Source organism: Alosa alosa, chromosome 24, assembly GCF_017589495.1.
Source record: "Alosa alosa isolate M-15738 ecotype Scorff River chromosome 24, AALO_Geno_1.1, whole genome shotgun sequence".
In the NCBI taxonomy this organism is placed as follows: domain Eukaryota; kingdom Metazoa; phylum Chordata; class Actinopteri; order Clupeiformes; family Clupeidae; genus Alosa; species Alosa alosa.
The window spans coordinates 15,016,541-15,038,046 of NC_063212.1; the positions used below are offsets into that span (position 1 = coordinate 15,016,541).

General features: G+C 41.4%; 2 protein-coding genes across 3 annotated transcripts in view; one reads left to right on the forward strand and one right to left on the reverse strand.

Annotated features, from left to right (window-relative positions):
• The window catches only part of LOC125289084 (basement membrane-specific heparan sulfate proteoglycan core protein-like), a 947,802-nt gene that overhangs the window by 303,903 nt on the left and 622,393 nt on the right, over nt 1-21,506 (reverse strand). The window lies entirely within an intron of this gene.
• Nucleotides 13,522-21,506, forward strand: part of si:cabz01074944.1 (signaling lymphocytic activation molecule) — a 35,242-nt gene continuing 27,257 nt past the window's right edge. The window contains exon 1 of one of the 2 annotated variants that reach the window (XM_048235972.1): nt 13,522-13,651. In XM_048235972.1, the coding sequence (XP_048091929.1) occupies nt 13,582-13,651 (70 nt within the window). In that variant the 5' untranslated portion in view covers nt 13,522-13,581. Of the gene's footprint in view, nt 13,652-14,962; nt 14,994-21,506 lie in introns of those variants that run through there. The other variant, XM_048235973.1, reaches the window with a different exon arrangement.

The following is a 21,506-nucleotide window of genomic DNA, read 5'->3' on the forward strand; positions in this document are numbered from 1 at the left end:
AATGGTTGTGTTGGGTAAGTCTTCAGAATAAAAATAAATATCTTAGTCAGCCATAAAACTGCAATATCTTATTTTTTTCATTATTGAGATATTTCCTTATAGCAGTACATTGCTGGAACGTTATCATGTTGTTATATGAAATGTTTGAGATGAGATAATATGAAAGTATCTTCAGAAACTTCCACGTCATTTGATCCCATTATTTCATGATAAGACATTTTTATTGACTTTTTTTTATTAGCATGACAACAAAGCACAGCCACAGTTTTGAAAGTAGCATATTTTTTAAATATCTGCTAATTTATATTTATGGTCCACAAGAAGTGCATACACATAGGTTCACTTATCCATTGTGTTGCCCCTCATGCATATCTCAATGTGTGTCACATTCATACATTTGTACTAAATCAGTATGTAATGACCTTCTCTGGGAATAGGCTTCCTACAGTATGATGTTTATACCTTTGTCTGTACAGATATTCCTACTCCCACCATCACCATACAGCCTCCTCAGCAGCTCCACAGTGCAGACCGAGTCACTCTGAGTTGTGACATCACACAGGGCGGAGGCTGGAAATATCTCTGGGAGAGGAACAATAAACACATTCATCATCTGATCAACAGAACCATCACCATCTCACTCCCTGAAGAGAGTGGTCGCTACGAATGTTCTGGCGTAAGAAGGGGACTACGAAGTTACAGCAGCCCTGACATGACTGTATCTATGAATGGTAAGATTTACATTAAATATATCTATTGCACAATCTACTGTATGCTGTACTTGTGTTTTACATTTGATATGCCAAATGCTACATTTATACATTTAACGTAGTTAAACAGTAGAATCTGGCCTGTGTCCAGCAATTTGCTGAGTTTGACAAAAAGTGTGCTGGGGTAGAATTGTGTACTCTACTCTTCTTTATACCTATTTTTTTGTTTCCACAGCTCTACCTGAAGCTAAGCTAACAGCAGAGCCACAGAGTCCCTTGTCCACTGGGGGGATGGTCACTCTGAAGTGTGTGATAGAGTCTCACAGCAACTGGACATATAAGTGGTACAAGGACAAGAAGAACAATCTTGTGATTGAGGGGAACAACTTCACCATCACCAGAGCTACTGACTCTGATGAGGGTACATACTGGTGCCAGGGGGTGAGAAGAGAGAGACCCACATCATCACAGCTCAGTAACTCACTTCCTGTTGGTAAGAGGGGTGAGTAAATTGTGTTATTCATATTGCTCATTTCTTTTCCAAAACATGGAAACATGGTGGTTAATACAAAGCTAGACACGAATTGAGTATATTTCCTACATTAATATTTCCTATATTAAGATCATTGTTTCTATTCAGTGTTAGTCAGTCTACACAGTCTCGTTCACCAGCTCTGCGTTAGTACTGTAGGCTAGTAGGCTTTTCCATTCTGTAGAACTTAAATCTTTCCCAATACATGATATGACACCCCTCTAATCTGATTGTGTGATTGTTGCCCTCTTTATAAGATGTTGGTTGAATATTTTTCAGATTCTGGGTCCAGTCTGTTAATAACGGGTGTGGCTGTGGCTAGGGGTGTGGCCGGTGGAGTGGTCCTCACTATCATCATTTTAAAAGTTGTACCACGTTGCTGCAGAAGACAGACAGGTTTGTTATAGTTATTCATATGGTTTTTCTGTTCTGCACTTGGGATTTGCACCAAGACTCTCTCTAAGTGATCATACCAGCATTTGTCATAGTTGTACCTTTGCTTTGTGTACATTCCCCATAGAGTTTTAAGGTGCAGACAACAATTCTGAGATTGAAAGGTTTTTCATTGAGGTCAACAGCTAATCAGCCCTCCTTTCCATGCTCGCGAAACACTGAAATTATTTGGCTGTAATTGTTCATGGCTCTACGTGCCACTATGTTTGTTTCCCATTTACAGTTTATATACCGTATGTTGAACTAGATGTGTGTGATCAGCAAATCACTGAATTTAACAAAAAGTACATTTGAAAATAATTTGCAGATTGCACTTTTAAATAAGATATGACACTTTAAGAGGCCAGTTGTGCTTCTCTCCTCCGTCTGCCATTCATTGTGTCTTGTACCTCTGCAGGTGCTGTGTCCAACACGTCTAGTGCAGGGCCGTAAGTAACCCAGACAATGCACCTTATGCACAGAAGGCTCTTTAGTCAGCTCATTTATTTCCTGTGGAATCTTAGCTGAGTTGTAACAACATCTTCTGTTATATTATGCTCCTTACATGTTCACTCTGACACTGAATACATTATTTGGGTAAGAGGAACCCAGATACTATATTTTTGAAGGATACAGATAAAAATGAAATTATTGATATTGTTAACAAGTTTAAAAATAAAACATCAACAGACTGGAATGGTATTGATATGACAATAGTAAAAAAAGTTATTATTAATATAGCAGATCCCTTAGCACATATCTGTAACCTTTCATTTAAAATGGGCTCCTTCCCAACCAAAATGAAAACTGCTAAGGTAATTCCGATCTTCAAAGAAGGTGAAAAAAATCTCTACAATAGCTACAGACCAGTTTCCCTGCTCTCCCAGTTTTCAAAAATTTTGGAAAAAATATTTGCTTCTAGGTTGGACAGTTTCAAAGACAAACATGAATTACTCATAGATAGTCAATATGGTTTTAGGACAAACCGATCAACATCATTGGCACTCATGGACTTAGTAGAAGAACTTACAAGCACAATAGACAACAAAAAGTTTGCAATAGGGGTCTTCATAGTAGGGATGCTAACCGGTAGCCGTTTAACCGGTGGTTGACCGGTTAAAATTTTCTGCCGCCGGTTAAAAAAAACAAAACAAAAAAAAAGCACTATTTTTAAAGCTCCCGAATGCCAGCCAGCGTCTGTTATTACACTGCGCACACACGTGTTATTGGTGTTGTATTGTATGGGGCGATATGATCACTCAATATCTAAAAATGATAAATGTGAGCATGAGCCGCCCCACGGCGGAATTTATTAAGCGCAACCACAGCACAGAGCCATGGCTCCAAACAGTTTACCGGTTACTTTAGTGATTTGTACGCCTTGCGTGTAGTCTATATATTGTGACAAACTTCACTGCTTGTTAGTGGCTGCGTGTTGACTATGGCATGATGATAATTGTAACAATGTAATGGCAAACGAAAACACGAAAGACTAACTTAGCATATGCCTACTTGTTGTGTTTTATTATTCATCTGTACTTAAATGGCATGACGATAGGAACTTATTGCAAAGGATTTTGTGCAGCACACTACAGAGGCTGTTGGCAATCGGTAAGTTTTTTACAAAGACGTTGGTTAATATACTTTCCTGTAACACCACCAAATGTAGCGTTCTCTGTTTGTGACTTTGTAACGTGAGCTTTTTATAGCCCGAGTTCGGTGCCGCGTTGCATGGAAGGTCGACATTGCGCGTAATGTGTGCCTACCAAATGGTGGAGTGCGCCAGGGAAAGCAATTATTTTTCTCCCCAAAACAAAACCCTTATTCCTCCACAAGTAGTGGACAATGATTGGGGAAAATGTATAATACAAAGGGCATGAACTAACATTGTGTGACGGGAGCCTAACCATTCTAAAATGGGGGGATAACTTGTTTCACGGGCAGAGAAAGACGTGCGACAGGACACGGGTATCATAAATGGCAGTTATAGAATTTTCGGTGACCGACTTTAACCGGAATTATGAGGCTCAGTGGCCGGTTAAGATTTTTTTTAAATTTCGCCACCCCTACTTCATAGATCTGAAGAAGGCACTTGACACAATAAACCATGATGTATTGCTACACAAATTGGAAAGATATGGGATCAGAGGGGTTGGACTTAATTGGTTAATAAGCTACATAGGACAAAGAAAACAGTTTGCGCAGATAGGGGATAACAGGTCCACCCAAATGAATATTACCTGTGGTGTGCCGCAAGGGTCAATACTGGGACCAAAACTATTTATTATAAATTATATAAGTAATTATTCTATGGTCCTGAACATTTTTATTTTTGCTGATGACACAAATGTATTCTGTGAAGGAGGAAACCTCAAACAGTTGTTGGAGGTTGTCTCTACTGAGTTAACCAAGTTGAAATTGTGGTTTGATATAAATAGATTATCACTCAATGTAAAGAAAACCAAATTTATGGTTTTTGGCAAATGGAACACACAAGCAAACACACACATTGAACTAAAGATCGATAATATAAAAATCGAAAGGGTGTTTGAAAACTCCTTTCTAGGTGTAATTATAGACCACAAGCTCAGCTGGAAACCTCAGGTCACCCGTGTACACTCAAAATTGGCACGATGTGTAGGGATACTAGTCAAAGTAAGACATATATTGAATAAAAAATCCCTGCATACACTGTACTGTACACTGTTTTCCCCCTATTTGAGTTACTGTGTGGAAGTGTGGGGTAATACCTACAAAAGCACCCTACAGACAATATGCACAATTAAAAAAAAGCAATAAGGATAGTTAATAATGTGGGGTACTATGAACACACTAACAAATTATTTCTGAAATTAAAAACATTAAAGTTTATGGATTTTATAGATTTTAAAAATTCACAAATTGTATTTAAAGCAAGAAACAGCCTACTTCCAGGAAACATTCAATGATGGCTTAGTGACAGACTAGGAGATTATAATTTAAGAGGGAGATTGAAACTGAGGCAACCAACGGTACACTCTACACTCAAAAGCATGTGCATATCTGTCTGTGGGGTGAAGTTGTGGAACAACTTACCAGATAAGATCAAAGATTGCAAACATATTGCACAGTTTAAAAAGCATCTTAAATTATACACAATAGCAAAATATGAGATGTGTGAAAATATTCAGTGATGGAAATGACAAGTAATGCATGGCCTTTAATGAGTACAATTATATATATATTTTGTGTGTGTGTGTGTGTGTGTGTGTTTGTATGGGTGTATATATGATGAACATAGGAGTGATTTTAATCTTCAACGTAATATATATTATTTGTGAATATAAATAAACATAGGAGGTATGACTGTTAAATGTGCAAGTATAAGAGAAAGGTTTACAAATATGTAAGGGATAATGGACGACACGGTGGTCTGTTCACAGAAGTTAATGCACGGTCGAGGTTGTAAAACGGCCGACCGCGAAGAGTTTAAACCTCGTAGTGCATTAACTTCTGTGAACAGACCACCGTGGAGTCCATTATCCCGCTTATTCCACAGTTGCCACTTGCGTTGTGTTCATTTCCTGTTACAATTTAAACGCTTTAATCGCTAAAACTGTCTTGTTTATAGAACTAATTTCTTCCGACACATATCAACTAATTTCTCAACTCACAAGACAAACTGCCGTTACTAGTTCTAAATGGATGGTTGCTACGGCCAAAGGCCAGTCGTTAGTTCTATCTCTCCCGTTGTCAAGCTTGCGTATCCCAAGATTCTGATGAACTTTAGCTTTGAAACATCGCTTTTACTTAGCCTGCTGTCATCCATCTAGCTAAAAGCCACCTCCGTCATATGCTACAATGTTGCAATGTTCTGAACGTCTGCATTTTACAGCTCGGATGCAACGTGACAGTTCATTTAAACTTCACAACGAGTTCGGCGAATTAATATACAAGTGTGATACGGCCAAAAAATTGGATCTACTTCATAGGTGTGCAGATAACATACGGTTAATGGTCGTTCTAAATTACGTAGGACAATGGGAAGTTCAACCAAGCAGTGGAATAAATATATATATATGTGTAAATACTAAACGTGGATGATAAAAGATTCATTTAACTGAAAGATGGGGGTAGGGACCTACAAGCTTTTGCTTCCCTCTACTCCTTTTTCTTGAACAAAATGTGACTTTTCATTTTTATTTTGTTGTCTATGTCTATGTTGATTCTTAAATATTTTATTTGTTAATGTCTACATGTTAAAGAAAATAAACGTTCCAAATCAAAAATCAATCGAATATCTTGTTTGCCCAAAATAAAAATAAAAATAACACACACATACAGTAAATCCTTTTACATTGTAATGTGCTGATTCACTAGATGCAACACCCAACCAGGTCCCTGTAGACATTAATTACATTAACTATAGCAGCGACTACAACTCACCTGGCTCCACCGGAAACAAATGAGCTGCCTAATAAGACTTCCATGCATAGGGTCTATCAACATCTACTCAATTACTTAATGCAGTCAAAAGCCACCTTGTTTGCTCAAGAGACTATTATCTGTCGGTGAATAAAATGTCCCATAAATATATTATGGTTTTATGCTGTGTTGAATGACTTTAGATATCATCTAATTTGGTGACTTTACATATGAACTAATTTGGTGACTTTACAAATGAACTAATTTGGTAGATTGCTGTCTCCCTCTAGTGGTCTTGCAGGCAGAAACACCACTGATGAGTATGATGGAGGTGAGGAGGGTCTCTATTTGAATGTCATTATATCTCATTTTAGCCTACCTCATATTTCCTCTTTTGTAAATTTAAAATAAAAATAAAAATTAAAACTCACTATAGTGTAATACCATATATTTCTTGAAAACTTGAAACTCTGAAAGACTTTAATGAAGATTAATGCAACCTAACACTTAAAATACTCTCACCTCCAGAAGGGCGTCATATCTATGAAACCACTGAATTCACAGAACCGAGCAGACCAGGTGAGGTTTCAACAGACTTTTTTTATAATTTATCACAGTGCCAGTACTCATTGATGTCTTTTTTTTGACAGTGATGGATACAGTGTACGACAAACTGTCATTAAGCAAAATGGGTATGTATCACTAGATGGAGAAAATATGACTTTGAAATGAACCTGGAATTACTGATATTAGGGAGGTTACATTCTAAACCCTGGAATATATTTTTAAAATGTCTCAGCAGGCATGCTAGAGGATCCATCAGATGCAGGTCTCTGTACTTTGGGAGGTAGGAACTAAAAGTCCTGTTCTCTGCACTTTACTAAGTACATCAATAATGTCACATTTTGAGAAATGCCATGTCAACTGGAGTCAACAAATTAAACCACAGCAGTCAGGAAACAGCACACCCTCGCTCTCCACTTGCAATTGTAGCGTTAGCATCACACTGCTACAAAAAGTTTGTGTAGCCCTCCCTCAGTGTGTTACTTTAAAGGGATATTCCACCATTTGGGGAATTACACTCATTTTCCACCTCCTCTTGAGTTAAACAATTGAGTTTTACCATTCCCCAGTTCATCCAGCCGTTCTCTGAGTCTGACAGTAGCACTTTTAGCTCCAGCTCATTGAATCAGATTAGACCGTTAGCATCTCTCCTATAAGATAACGGTCTAATCTGATTCAATAAGCTGGAGCTAAAAGTGTTACTGTCAGATTCAGAGAACGGCTGGATGAACTGGGGAAAGAAAGTGTGTGATGTGTGTGTGTGTGTGTGTGTGTGCTTGCGTGTGCATGCGCATGCATGTGTGTCATATTATGCATATCATATTATGCATCATATCATATAAATTCCAATAAGTATAAGTATATATACTCTTGATCCCGTGAGGGAAATTTGGTCTCTGCATTTATCCCAATCCGTGAATTAGTGAAACACACTCAGCACACAGTGAACACACAGTGAGGTGAAGCACACACTAATCCCGGCGCAGTGAGCTGCCTGCTACAACAGCGGCGCTCGGGGAGCAGTGAGGGGTTAGGTGCCTTGCTCAAGGGCACTTCAGCCGTTCCTACTGGTCGGGGTTCCCTCCGGTTGTCCGAAGCGCTAACCAGTAAGCCACGGCTGCCCCCAATATCTGGATTCTGAGCCTGATGTGGATGGTCATGTAACACGACCGAGATTTGGTGACCCTCTGCCTTGTATAAAAATGTGACGTAGATCAGACTAGTACTTTCAATGTTATGTGGACAGACTCACCCAAAGGGACAGACGGACGTATCCAGTCACAATACCTTTTTCCTGTGTCTAGGAAATGCTTCTCCACTGTCTAGCCCCTATTCATTAGCAGAGTGAAGCAACTTCAGCGTTTCTGAGGAGAACAAGCTGGGATAGGACAGAACTGTACACACGTGGGCAACACACACTGTGGTCAGATCACTTTGATGACAGTAGATACGTAAACAACCTTGATGATACTTGATATGTGAGCAGTATTCACTGTGTGCTCCACAATAAACCTCTTGTGAAGTTCTGTTTGTTGTTGTTGTTATTGTTGTTAATTTCCCCTCTTCAAGGCCTTGCAACATTGTGATTTTTAACATAAACCCATAAACCCACATTTCTTGATAATGAAGCAACATAACACAGTGTGATTTCATCTAGACCCCGCCATCTATAACAAATGTTTGTGTATTAATTATGATGACCATTTAATTGCATGGTATGTCTGCATATTCTGTAGGTAATATTGTATCCACACCAGTAGAGGGCTCAAGTTAAATTTAAATCTCTCCCCTCCCTGAAGGACATTTACACCTCCCACCTCACCCGCAAGGCGACCAAAATTCATACTTCTGCTGCTCTTACATAAATTGCACCACTATGCCACTTGCATACTTAGGTCAAACAAAACTATCTCAGCCATTTATTGGCCTGATTTTTGCACTATTATATTGACTGTCTACTGTATGCACAATTGCACAATTTCTACCAAATTTTATTTTTACTTTTTATATTGTTTACTTGAATGTTATGTTTGTCTGTGGACCTAATTGGTAAAATATGTCTTGTCTCCACCGTGGGATAGTAGGAAACGCAATTTCGATCTCTTTGTATGTCTTGACATGTGAAGAAATTGACAATAAAGCAGACTTTGATGTGACGGCTGATAGATCACTGTGACTTCCTGGCCCTCCACCCCACTTGTGTTGCAGTGAATAACCAACATCCTGCACAGTCTAATGCTGACTCATTTGTTAATTTATTTCACATCAACTACAAAATATTAACTCAGTTGAGTTGGCACTGACACACTGTTGTGTTTCACAAACTGTGTTGCTTTGCTGCAGAATTGGATTCGGGTTTTTTCTCGTTTCACATGTACACTCAAGAACTTTATCAGCATTTTGGTTGTTTTTGGGGGCGACCATTGCTAATACAGGAAACACACATGATTTTAAGCGCTGATTCCCTCCATTATAGCAATCAGTCTGTTCTTATAATTCAATCGGAAATGACAGAGTGATATCAGTTGATTTGTACTCATCCACACTTTGCCCTGTGCTGATGATATGATTATACTGGTCATAACATGGTGTTACGACCCCCTGTGCCCTCTTCAGGCTTGGCATAGCCAATGCACTGATAGTGGTGTCCTTGGTTCCACTAATTGGTTAATAGTATACACCTGGGTTAATGGGTTGGGCTATATACAGGGTTGTTTCTCTCTCTCTGTCTCTCTCTCTTGCTGGGTCACTTCTGGGTTAGGCACATTTCTAATTTGAAGACACATTGATAGATTTCTTTCCTACACACTTCTTATCTGTTTCTTTATCTTTCACTCCTCTTTTGCAACACCATACTGACGCTTGCGTTACACCCACACACTTACATACATTGTAGTTTTCTCCCCTAGACATCTTGTGAACTGCAGTAATTTAATATTTAATGATGACTTTTAAATAAATATATTTTGGTTGACCAAACCACCTTGTCCGCCTTCCTCTTTTATGTTATGGTCTCGAGCCAGCCGTAACAATGGTTATATCTAGCTGGTTATTAATGTCAAGGCCAAAATGCAAAAATGCAAAACGTTTTAATGGTAATGAAGCTATTTGCAATAAATTACTGCTAAAATGCATCTGATTACATTGTCCCAGAGCAAAAATGGTGTAAGCCGGGTATTGAACCCACAACTTTTCAGGCTGCACACTACCCCAGCTCCTAAAACAATATTCAATGCCTTTTAGTGCTGAGATGGTACCCAGTTAGTCAACATTTCTCTGCATAGTAAGTCAGAGTAACATCAGAATGATTTTAAAGCTGTCATTTCGTGGAATACTTGTATACTGTATTTTTGTATTTTGAAAATACTAAAAATACTCTTGAAAAGGGAGTATGAAATCACTTTGCAAACCTTCCGTATCTGTTTCTTTGAGCTATTCCTTCATCAATACACTGATTCTTGATTAAGTGGACAGTGTTTGAGAGCAACAGCTTTTCTCTGCCTACAGTACATGCCATAAACCTATGAACAGTCAACAGATCAACTATGCTAACCTGCCGGTTACATCCCATAGGCTAGCTAGCCTAAATACTATATCAAACATGCACTCGAAAAGTCAACTGAACTTGTCAAGTGGTAGAAAGTGGAGACAAGTCTCTGACCTTGTCAATGCATGCCCAGATTGCTTGATATTGCACTATGTAATGCTGCTGATAAGGAAGGATCATGACCCTTTTAGTTGTTTTTAACTGGGTACACTAAATGGTGTTATGTTGACGTAAAGGGGCATAAATATGAATTAATCATGTTGCTTAAGGTGATACATGGGGCAACTTTTTGAGCAATGTTGCAGGGCAACCACATGACCAGTTACATGTGTTCCAATTGGATGATTAAAGTTCTCAAGAAATTGATGACAGAAGTTCTCAAGAAACTTGGGGTTTGTGTGAGAGTGTGTGAGCAACCTACACGTTACCCATCTTGCACTGGATCACCTCAATATTCTGATCACAACTCTACGCAAATTAGTAAGTCAGCACCAGACAGAGGTGCTAGTCTGGAAAAATACACACCCATAACGTATTTTGATACAAACTACTTCAGCCATTTTTCTTCAACCCAATAAAATACAAATGACAAAATACTATTTTGTATTTCAAATACATGTCATATATACTGCCCGTCTACCCCCCATCCCTCGCCTTCGTCGCTTTGTACCCCCAGTCTGACAAGCGGGTCTGTGACCAGCACCGCAAATGGCTGCAGGACCGGATGGCTGCACTTTCATTACATGTGTAGACTAATAGGCTACTCATAAACAGACGCCATAGCTGTATTCATCTTTTGCTCGTTTCTCCTCTCCTTTGCTCTTTTTCCTATCCGATGGCTTGACCCTATTTTGTCCATTGTTTATTTGGCAATCCAGAATCAAATCCCCTATCCCTCAACACCTAGCCTGACGAGCCAGACCCACATTAAAATGTAGGGTCTGGACACTCACCGTTCGCAGTGCTCAGTCCGAGGGGCGGGATAATCAGTTGTCTTTCAAATTCCCTCTGCATGCAATACGACAGCGGCAGCGCTATGAGTCCCATCGTTTCCCACCAGCAGGAGCTGGTTGGCTAGTTCAAACGTTTGCCAACTTAATAAAAGCTTAACTCGTGTCACACTGTTCGCCAGCAGCAACATCCATCTTATTTGTTTTCAAGTAGCAGGGAATTCAAGCCAAACCGTTGCAACTCTGCCATTTATCATTATGTTAAGCCCACCTAACACCTATACGATACGATTTCTGGAGCTCACAAGCCAACGGAGAGTTGCTAGACTAGCCCTGGCAGCAAATGTAATTCGCTGCCGCTAGGGGCGCGTCTAGATTTCTAGGCTACTTAACACCGTCAATAGGCTACTAAACCAATTAATTTTGGTGTGCAGATTCGTTTTGTAGTTAGGCTGTTATCTTTTTTTTTTTTTTTTACTATTTCACAATCCAGAAAAATAACATGTAGCCCTGTATACACAATGTTATGAATGAAATGTGCTGTTTTGGAGCCAATTCGTATGACTGACTTTAGCCTGCTAATTGCCTATATGGCGCCCACTCCCCACACAGTGAAATATGATTGACGTGCAAATGAGTGATAGAAAACTGATTAGCGCAAATGAAAGCTAAAAACTACTTTATTTATTTATTTTGGTGAGCGTTCTTGCCGTCGCCCACGGCAAGATGCCGCCCCGAGCCACTGCCCGCTTCGCCTGTGTCAAAAACCACTACTGAGCTCTGGATGGGTACAGATATGCTACCAGAAAGGGGGATTCCTACACTGAAGAAGCATAGATCGACAGTGTTGTGTGTGATGTTGATTGATCCACTTCCCTTCTCATTTTTTGGCAACAAAATACGTCAGATAAGAAATATGGCTCTTCTGCTTTTCTGGAAACTGCGATCACTCACAGTACTGAGTATGGAGAAATGATGATAGCCCTATTCTAAAAAGCACTATTACAAGCTTGTTTGCCATCAGCTTTTCTTTTGGTTCCTCTTAGACTGCTTGTATTCGATGAGAAATGACGAATATCTGTGAGTAAACCCGTAGTTTCTGTGACAACAATGGCGTGGCCTTCAACACATCAGATCATACGGCAACCCTTTAAACCTTTCATTTGCAGCAGACCCTGTTCGATTTCAACTCCTTGTTTCGCCTCACTTTAACTGAATACTTGACTGAAACAGACACACTTACTTACACGTGCATGCACACACACATAAATATCAGGGGTCAATATTTTGGGTGGTAGCAAGTACATAGGTGGTATGTAGTAAGCCTATATACTTGCTACACAGTTTATTTGCAATGCAGTTGTGTTGTGTTGTGTTGTGTTGTGTTGTGCAAGCATTAGAAAAGCCCACATGAGATCTCACACCTTTAACTTCACACTAACTGAAGCAGACACCCTTACACACACATGCACGTACACACGTACTTGCATGCATATACACTCAGAGACCATTGCGGCTCTGGCCACGAACTGCCTGGAAATGAGGCTGCAAATACCTATATGCAGCGAATGAGCAAACGCTGTCCACAACTTCACTTCCTCTGAGAGGGCTGGGTGAGTGTGGGTGGCCTTTCACTTCACTTCACGCTCCACACCCCCACCCTCCGAAACACTCACTGCTCTTCCCTCTGCAGAGCAGGTTATACTAAATGGAGCTTATTCACCTGAGTATGAAAGCTCTCCCAATTCTCAGGTCCCACTGTGTGCATTTGAAAGAAGCTGTAGAACACTACACACAAGGAGGGTGTGTAAAACAAAACAAACAAAATAAAAACATTTGTTCTTTTTGCTGAATAATTATGAAAAACATGCATCTTTTGTGCATGCAGGTTTATGTAATTGTTGATTATAATGTTAGCATTCGCAATTGTAGGAAGGCTGATCAGATGAGAAACACGATCCACTGAAACCCACCCCACCACATTGGCATTTAAACTTAGTCACAATCACACACACACACACACACACACACACACACACACACACACACACAGCAGAAACCACACAAACATACAAACACACACACACATGCACAAGCAAACACACACACACACATGCACATACAGTAGTGCAGTCAGAAGCGACCAAGGTGCTGTTAGCAGCTCCTACCACTGGGGTTTAGCTGTTGGTCTATCTTCACCACATTCACACACACTGAGACTTATCAGTCTCAAGCTGCAAAGGAAGTCCCCCCCCCCTTCGTCTCTCTTTCCCTCTCACTCTCTTTCTCTCTCACCCTCCTGCACCCACCCTCAGTCTTCTCCCTCGATTTCCTTTTTTTTTTTTTATTCTAACACAGCATCCTAGCGAGGCGGGCCTGGTAGTCAGTTAAGGGGGTTGGAGGAAACACTGCACTCTTGTTTGCGTCTGTCAGAACAGCAGAATGTCTCTACACCACCGTCGTTTTCTGATTCTGTCCAGCACCGGTGTGCTGACCCTCCTTCTTCTACAAGGTAAGGTCATCGGACAACACCACGTCTCTTTTTTTACTTTTAGTTTAGTTTAGTTTGGTTCATTTGTTGGTTTTCTTGACATACTTCTACAAAACTAAGGCGAGCCCAGAGAAGTGAAGACTTCCTCTTTTGAGTGAATGTGCTGAGTCCATCAAAAATCTAAAGACATGCCAATGGACAGGTCAGATCAAAAAGGTTTTAGGTTTCAGATTTAGACACCGTCCTTCATTTATTTACATATTTTTTTCTGATAGCTTTCATGCTTATTGCAAAAATGGGTTCATTGTGTCAAAACTCTACATATAAGCCAAATAAGACACAACACTTGGAGATAAATGACACATCTAAACTGTAAACTATGCCAGTCAAACTAACTGAGACAAAGAAACTGATTTTGCCTTTAACGTTTTAATCAAAGTTTGAAAAAAATATATATTTGATTTCAGTAACTCAAAATTATATTTTAAGATGACTTGAGATAATTAAGTCTATGGCGTATTTTGAAAACATATCTTGCATTTCTCACAACTGAGCAATGGACAGTAGCAATACAGTAACAGTATTGAACTGCCATCAGCAGGGAAGAATGTACATCGCAGTTGGACAATAAAGGCTGAACTGTGTGACCTCTACAGGTGTGCTAATCAATAAAGCGGAATGGTGTGACATCTACAGGTGTGCTAATCAATGCAAATTGACTATATAATCAGTGTCACATTGAGAGCACAGAGAAACATTTTAAACACTCAAGTAGGTCTCTTAAGTTTTTTCACTGGACTACTCATCAATGGTTACCCTAACAATCCAGATTAATTCACCTATAACCAGCATTCACAACAACTGCGTATCTACCCACCAGCACATAAAACAGTGTAAAGACACAACCCATGTCCAACATTGCATTGGTAATAGTGTTCAATGGTGTTCAATTATTAAAAAAAAAAATAAGCGTGTTGCAGAATTGCAACAGAACATCTATATATAAAGCAAGAAGCGTCTGTGGCACGCATATCTCGCTGACCGTTTGTCAGACTGATTACAAACTTGGCAGGTGTCTTGCTACGTGCATGAGTAAGTGCACTGCCAAATTTGAAGTTGTCTGAATAAGAAATGCAAAAGATATCGTTAAATAGCCTTTATCGGTAAAAGAAGCACACATTGGCTTTCACAGCTAACCACTCCCCCTCCCACACAGCACTGTAGGACTGTAAGCTACCAGTGAGGATAGAAGCAGGGCTTTGGCAGAACTTGATCAGTGTAGGTTACACGGGTAAAAACTTAAGGGAGTGCAAGATAACTCCACGGATTTTGCAACAACACGCCAACATGCCAACACACACAGGTAGGCTATGCGGTGGCTCTTCAAAATAACATAAAATGATGTGCAATAAGGGGACCCTTCGAATAGCCCAGGCTACTTTGGACTGAGGGAAACGAGAGATAATGGTCCCGAATCAAAGAACGTCCCAGAATGCCACACATGCAAAGCATAACCAGCGACAAGCAACGAGTGGCAGACAGAGTGTGATTTCACTTATACTGTAGGCCACCAGAGACTGTTATTGAGTCACACCGTTGCAAATTCCATATGATGAATCATTCCACAAAATGGTTTGTTTTCTCTATCATCAAGTTATTCAATAGGCTAAGCATATAGCCTTGACTCAAAACAGCTGTTAGGATTATGTCATTTTGATTTGTAAAAAATGTCACATGCAGCCATGCTTAAATTCTGCTCACTTCACATTTATTATATTATCTGTAGGCCTATTCATTATTGAATGCTTACCTGGAATTATGTTTTTCCCTGTCATCCTATTTTTAAAGTAGGCCTACCTGCAGGCATGTAATTGGGCTACAGGAATAGCAGAAAAACGTTTTTTTTTTTCTATTTTGAATAATATGTTATTTGATGAAAAACACCTTATATTTGTTATTTTATATTGTTAACACCTTACATTTGTTTGTTATAAAAATCTCATAATTCCAAATCAGATATAGGCTACATGCGTGGAAATGTTTTGTTTAGTGTAGAGTAGTAGTTGTATCACGCAGGATTACATGAACTTTCTTGCAACATGGCTTCTAGTGGAGAGTGTATTAGTAATGGCAATCCACAGTCTTCAAAATGTACTCTGTCTACAAGACAATCGTCTTGGATATTTGGTTTGGGCAGTGGCCTTGTTCCGGATGACTCGATTATCACTGGATCCCGTCTTCCAAACTGTCGTCAAGTTCTCAGGTGCTTCATGTGGTACATTACATTACATTACATTACATTTGGCTGACGCTTTTTAACCAAAGCGACTAACAACATGGTAAACAGTAAGTTTTAGAACAATTCTCACAATTTTAGGACAGTTTAAAAGAACATTAGAGTACAGTAAGAATAAGTGCGTCGGTGAGTGCTGTTTTTAACAGTTACTTGTCAGTTTAAAACGGCTGGTGAGTGCTAGGATCAGTAAGACTTGTTGTAAGTGTTGCTATGAGAGTAGATGTTCTCTAAAGAGCTGGGTCTTCAGGAGTTTTTGAAAGTGGAAAAGGATGTCCCTGCCCTTGTAGGAACTGGAAGTGTGTTCCACCAACGAGGAACAACAGATGAGAAAAAAGTTTGGATTGGCTTGAGCGTGCGGTGGTAGAGCTAGGCGTCGTTAGTCAGAGGAGGCGCAGCGGTCTGGAGGTAGTGTAAGTCTGTAAGAGGGCATTTAAGTAGGTGGGAGCAGAACCGGAGACTACTTTGTAGGCAAGCGTTAGAGACTTGAATTTGATGCGGGCCGCCATAGGTAGCCAGTGTAGCTGGATGAGCAGCGGGTAACATGTGCCCTTTTGGGTTGGTTGTAGACCAGGCGGCCCCCAGCGTTCTGGATCATCTGAAGTGGTTTCACTGCGCGCAGGCTGGGAGACCTGTCAGGAGGGCATTGCAGTAGTCGAAGTCGTGAGATGACTATTGCCTGAACCAGAAGTTGGGTAGCATCTTGAGTCAAGTAAGTCCTGATTTTTCCGTATGTTGTAGAGTGCGAAGCGGCATGACCCGGGCGACTGAGGCAACATGATCTGAGAAGTTTAGTTGGTTGTCAAGAACAACTCCTAGATTTCTTGCAGTCCTGGTCGGTAAAACAGACAGGGAGTCAAATTTGATGTTGATGTCGTGGTGTATGGTAGGTTTAGCTGGGATGACCAGCAGTTCAGTCTTTGAGAGGTTCAGCTGGAGGTGGTGTGCCTTCATCCATGTAGCTATGTCTGAAAGGCAATCCGAGATCCGTGCTGAAACCAGGGGGTCGTCAGGTGGAAAGGACAGATAGAGCTGTGTGTCGTCTGCATAGCAGTGGTATGAGAAGCCGTGCGAACGGATAATCTGTCCCAAGGAGGTGGTGTAGATAGCAAAGAGGAGGGGCCCAGCACTGAGCCCTGGGGGACCCCTGTGGTGAGATGGTGAGGTGCGGATAGCTGACCAAGCCATGATACGTTAAACGAGCGTCCTGTGAGGTAGGATTCAAACCAGGAGAGAGCAGAACCGGAGATTCCCATGTCAGCGAGTATAGAGAGAAGGATCTGTGATTAACCGTGTCAAAGGCAACCCGATAAGTCAAGCAGAATGAGTACTGATGACCCGGCGGTCGCCCTGGCTTCTTTAAGGCTTCTGTTACAGACAGCAGAGCCGTTTCGGTGTAGAGTGGCCGCTTTTGAACCCAGACTGATTTGGATCCAGAAGGTTGTTCTGTGAAAGGAAGTCAGAGACCTGTTTGGAGACTGCTCGTTCAATGCCTTTGGATAGGAAAGGCAGTAGTGAGACAGGGCGGTAGTTCTCGACTTGAGCAGGGTTGAGAGAAGCTTTCTTAAATAGCGGTGTTACCGGGCCATTTTGAGCAGCTGTTGGAAATGTGCCAGAGGTTTGAGGCATTGATCACATGTGTGATAGCTGGAGCTATGGTCGGGCTGATGGACTGAAGTAGGCTCGTAGGTATAGGGTCCAGCGAGCATGTGGTAGGGCGGCTGCATGTCAGGAGTCTGGACACTTCACTCTCGGAGAGGCGTGAATGCTGAAAAAAGATGTTCCAGCAGTCCCTAGAGGTTGTAGGAGTGCGGTATCTGAGTCAGATCGTTGAGTGGGCATGTAGAGAATTGACTGCTGATTGCCGCCACTTTGTTTGTAAAAAAATGAGGCGAGGGTATCTGCAGTAAGGCCGGATGGAGGAGGAGGCAGCTGAGGGTTGAGTAGCGATTTGAAGGTTGAGAAAAGTTTTTGAAAGTGTCTGTAGCGCTGTTGATTTTGTCATGGTAGAAAGCAGTCTTAGCAGCAGTGATGCTGGCTGAGAAGGAGGTCAGGAGTGTCTGGTAGTTTTTTGAGGTCGTCAGCTAGTTTGGATTTGTGCCATTTCCTCTCCGCGGCTCTGAGTTTGGTGCGCTGCGATCGGAGGGTATCATTTAGCCATGGATGAGAATGTTTGGATCGAGCTGGCCTTGTGGTAAGAGGGCACAGCTCGTCCAGACACGAGGTCAGTGTGGAGCAGAGCGAGTCGGTGGCTTCATTAACCTCCAGAGAGGAGAAGGTGTTGAGTGGAGGTAGACCGGAGGCAACCACAGAGGAGAAGTGCGTTGGAGACAGGTTCCGGATGTTGCGGCGGAATGTGACCATCGGCTGAGGAGCCGGAGGCTGTTCTGACAGGCTGACGTTGAACTGGATGAAGAAGTGGTCAGAAAGATGGAGAGGCGTCACCATGAGGGTGTCTGTGCTGCAGTTCCGAGTGAAGATCAAGTCAAGCTCTTTGCCAGCTTTGTGAGTCGGTGGGCTTTGAACCAGTTCGAGGTCAAAGGAGTGGACCAGGGCCAAAAAGTCCGCTGAGCCTGGGGCATCTAAGTGGATGTTCATATCACCGAGAACAAGAAGCGGACAGTCATGCTCAGGGATGGAGGATAGCAGAGTGTCAAGTTCGTCAATAAAGTCGCCTAGTTGGCCTGGAGGGCGGTAGATGACCAGCACGTAGAGTTTTGCTGGGGCGATCACTGTGATGGCATGGAATTCGAATGAGACATATTTGTTTGAAGGCAGTAGCGGGGTGAATTTCCATTTGTTGGAGATCAGCAGGCCGTCCCGCCTCCGGCGTCCAGATAGGCGAGGGGTGTGGGATAGTGTAAGGTTAGTGGAGAGTGCAGCCGGGTGGCAGTGTTCTCTGGTTTGATCAAGTCTCAGTGAGAGCAAGGAGTTCCAATGAAAGGCGGTTGGCATAGCCAGCTATGAAGTCGGTTTTGTTGACTGCGGATTGACAGTTCCACAAGCCCATGGAGAAGGAGGTTTCTGTCGGTGAGGACCGTTTAAGTTCCTGGAGGTTAAGGGGATTTCTGCCCCTTTTGACATTTCTGCCCCTTTTGGCATGATGCCGTTTTCTGCAATGGCCGGTGATAACAGATATGGTGGAACGGCACATTTTGCCTTTGTCGGTGCCTGTGCGTGGTGAACTTGCACAGGTAAACTTGCTTGTCTTGACCGTGTCCGTCTTACACGAGGCTGGCTGAAACGAGGGCTGCCGCTTATGCTGCCGCTTCAGCAGCAGCCACTATTTTTATTCTGCTAGGATTTGCATGCAGCTGTCCTCCTGTCTCACTAATGATGCATCAGCGTAGACCGCCCTCTGACGTTCGCACAGCTTAGGTTGTTCAAAAGGGTGTTAATTACTGTCAACTGAAAGTCCGCTCGCTCACACCGACCGAAACTCACAGTTTCAAGTAGCCTCCTCCCTCAGCTGTTCCCAAACGCCCAGAGTCCAATTCTAACAATTGGAGAGGATTTGGCCAGTAGTAGCCTATGTGTTCTTGCTTTCTCTCTCCCAACTCACTGCAGTTGTTTCTTTCGGATGGTTCATCAGAATACAGAACAAAGTGGGAATCAGCAAATATCGTGTGAATGTAAAGTGATAATGACTGATCGGATTATAGTATAAATGGCAACTTTCAAATATGATACGTCTTTTACATTGACTTGGTGGGCCACATACTGTATATATTGTTTTCCAGCCTTCAAAAAACCCATGACAGCAAGCTTTTATTGATAGTTTACTTTCATGCTGTTTATTAAAAATGCCTGGCAAAGGCAATTTTTATTGCATCTTCCAACAACAACACGTTACATTTATATATACTTTTCTCAACACTCAAAGCGCTTCACATGTTAAGGGGGACCTCACTAACCACCTCCAATGTGTAGCACCCACCTGGGTGATGCACGGCAGCCATTACGCGCCAGAACGCTCACCACACACCAGCTTGAGGTGGAGAGTGAGGGAGTGAATGAGCCAATTACAGTGGGGGATGATTAGGGGGCCAGATTGAATGAGCCAGGTTGGAAATTTAGCCATGGACATTGGAGAATCCCGATAAGTGCCATGGGATCTTTAATGACCACAGTGAGTTAGGACCTCAATTTAACGTCTCATCCGAAGGACGGCATCTCCTACAGTACAGTGTCCCTGTCACTGCACTGAGGCATTGGGATCGATCTTTTTGGCCAGAGGGTAGAGTGCCACCTACTGACCACCCACCAACATGAATTTCAGCAGTAACCTACTAACCAGGCCCACACCTGCTTAGCTTCAGTAATTCAGCTAAAACAAGGTGTCCGTTGGTCTTGCTGCTTCCCCCAAAATGTACACTACTGCCATATCGCAGGAAGTAATAAAGATAGAGACACACCAAATGATGCGGAAAGTCCATATTTATATTCAACTTCCATTGACATTATAGAGCTAGACCCATTATTTTTGGCGTTATTTAAGAAAAAATGATATTTTCAGCCTTGCTTTATGGACGTCTTTAGTTGGAAACTTCAGAGGCTCGGTGGGCCACCTAAACATCAATAGAATTCAATAAAATTTCTCATGGAAGTTTTATTTGGTTAATGGAACAAAATTATTCTAGGGACAGATTGATTTTCAATTTTTTTTTCAAAAAGTGAGGCGGATGATGTACCCTACTGTCCATGAACCCCTTTGTGTATTGTAGAAGCATAATCTTGGTCTCAAATGAAAGGTAACACTTTGAAGTGTCATGCTTGCATTTGAATTGTACTTAAGGGGTTCTGATATGGAATGAATGACTAAACTAAATATGGAATAATTACACAAAAAATATAATCTTATATAAATGCAATTTCTATTTCAATTCAATTGGTGTGTATAAGATGGACTATCCATCTGCACAACTAATATTGGATAAAAAAACATGATTATTACATTTCTATGGACTCCTGTGAATATTTTAAGACTCAATATGCTATATCTAGCATATTACGAAGGATATACACTGCAGCTAGAAGGTAGGGAAGGATTGTGCAGTAAACACTCAGTAATGGTAACAGAGAGTGAACCTGAACAGTGGTGCACAGTGTCATAGCTACTGACATGCTTGTTGTTGTTGTCTATATTGAGTGATGTGATGCAATTCTGAGGCATATATAAAGATACACAGATGCTATGGCTACCTTTCATGATAAGCCTTACCACAAGGCTAAAGCCATAACTTTGAACAATGGGCTTTGCTGGGCTAGTTACATAGAGAATGCATCTTGGCAAGTTTAGTTTATACATATACTTGCCAAGTGTTTATTTTGGACAGCGGTGAGTGAAATGCTGTGGAGAGATGAGGTGCTAAAAAAGTAAAAATAGGAGATGGGGAGAGAGATGTGTGTGGTAAGGGGAGAGAGATGTGTGTGGTAAATGCAGAGAGAACTTCAAGATGTACAGATAGTCTCATTTAACCCTTTGGGGCCTAGGCCTCTTTCAGTGTAATGTTAATACCTTTACTTTTAAGCACATATCTTGATCCCTGTAAGGGCCATCTACAACCTATATTTAGTGTTTTT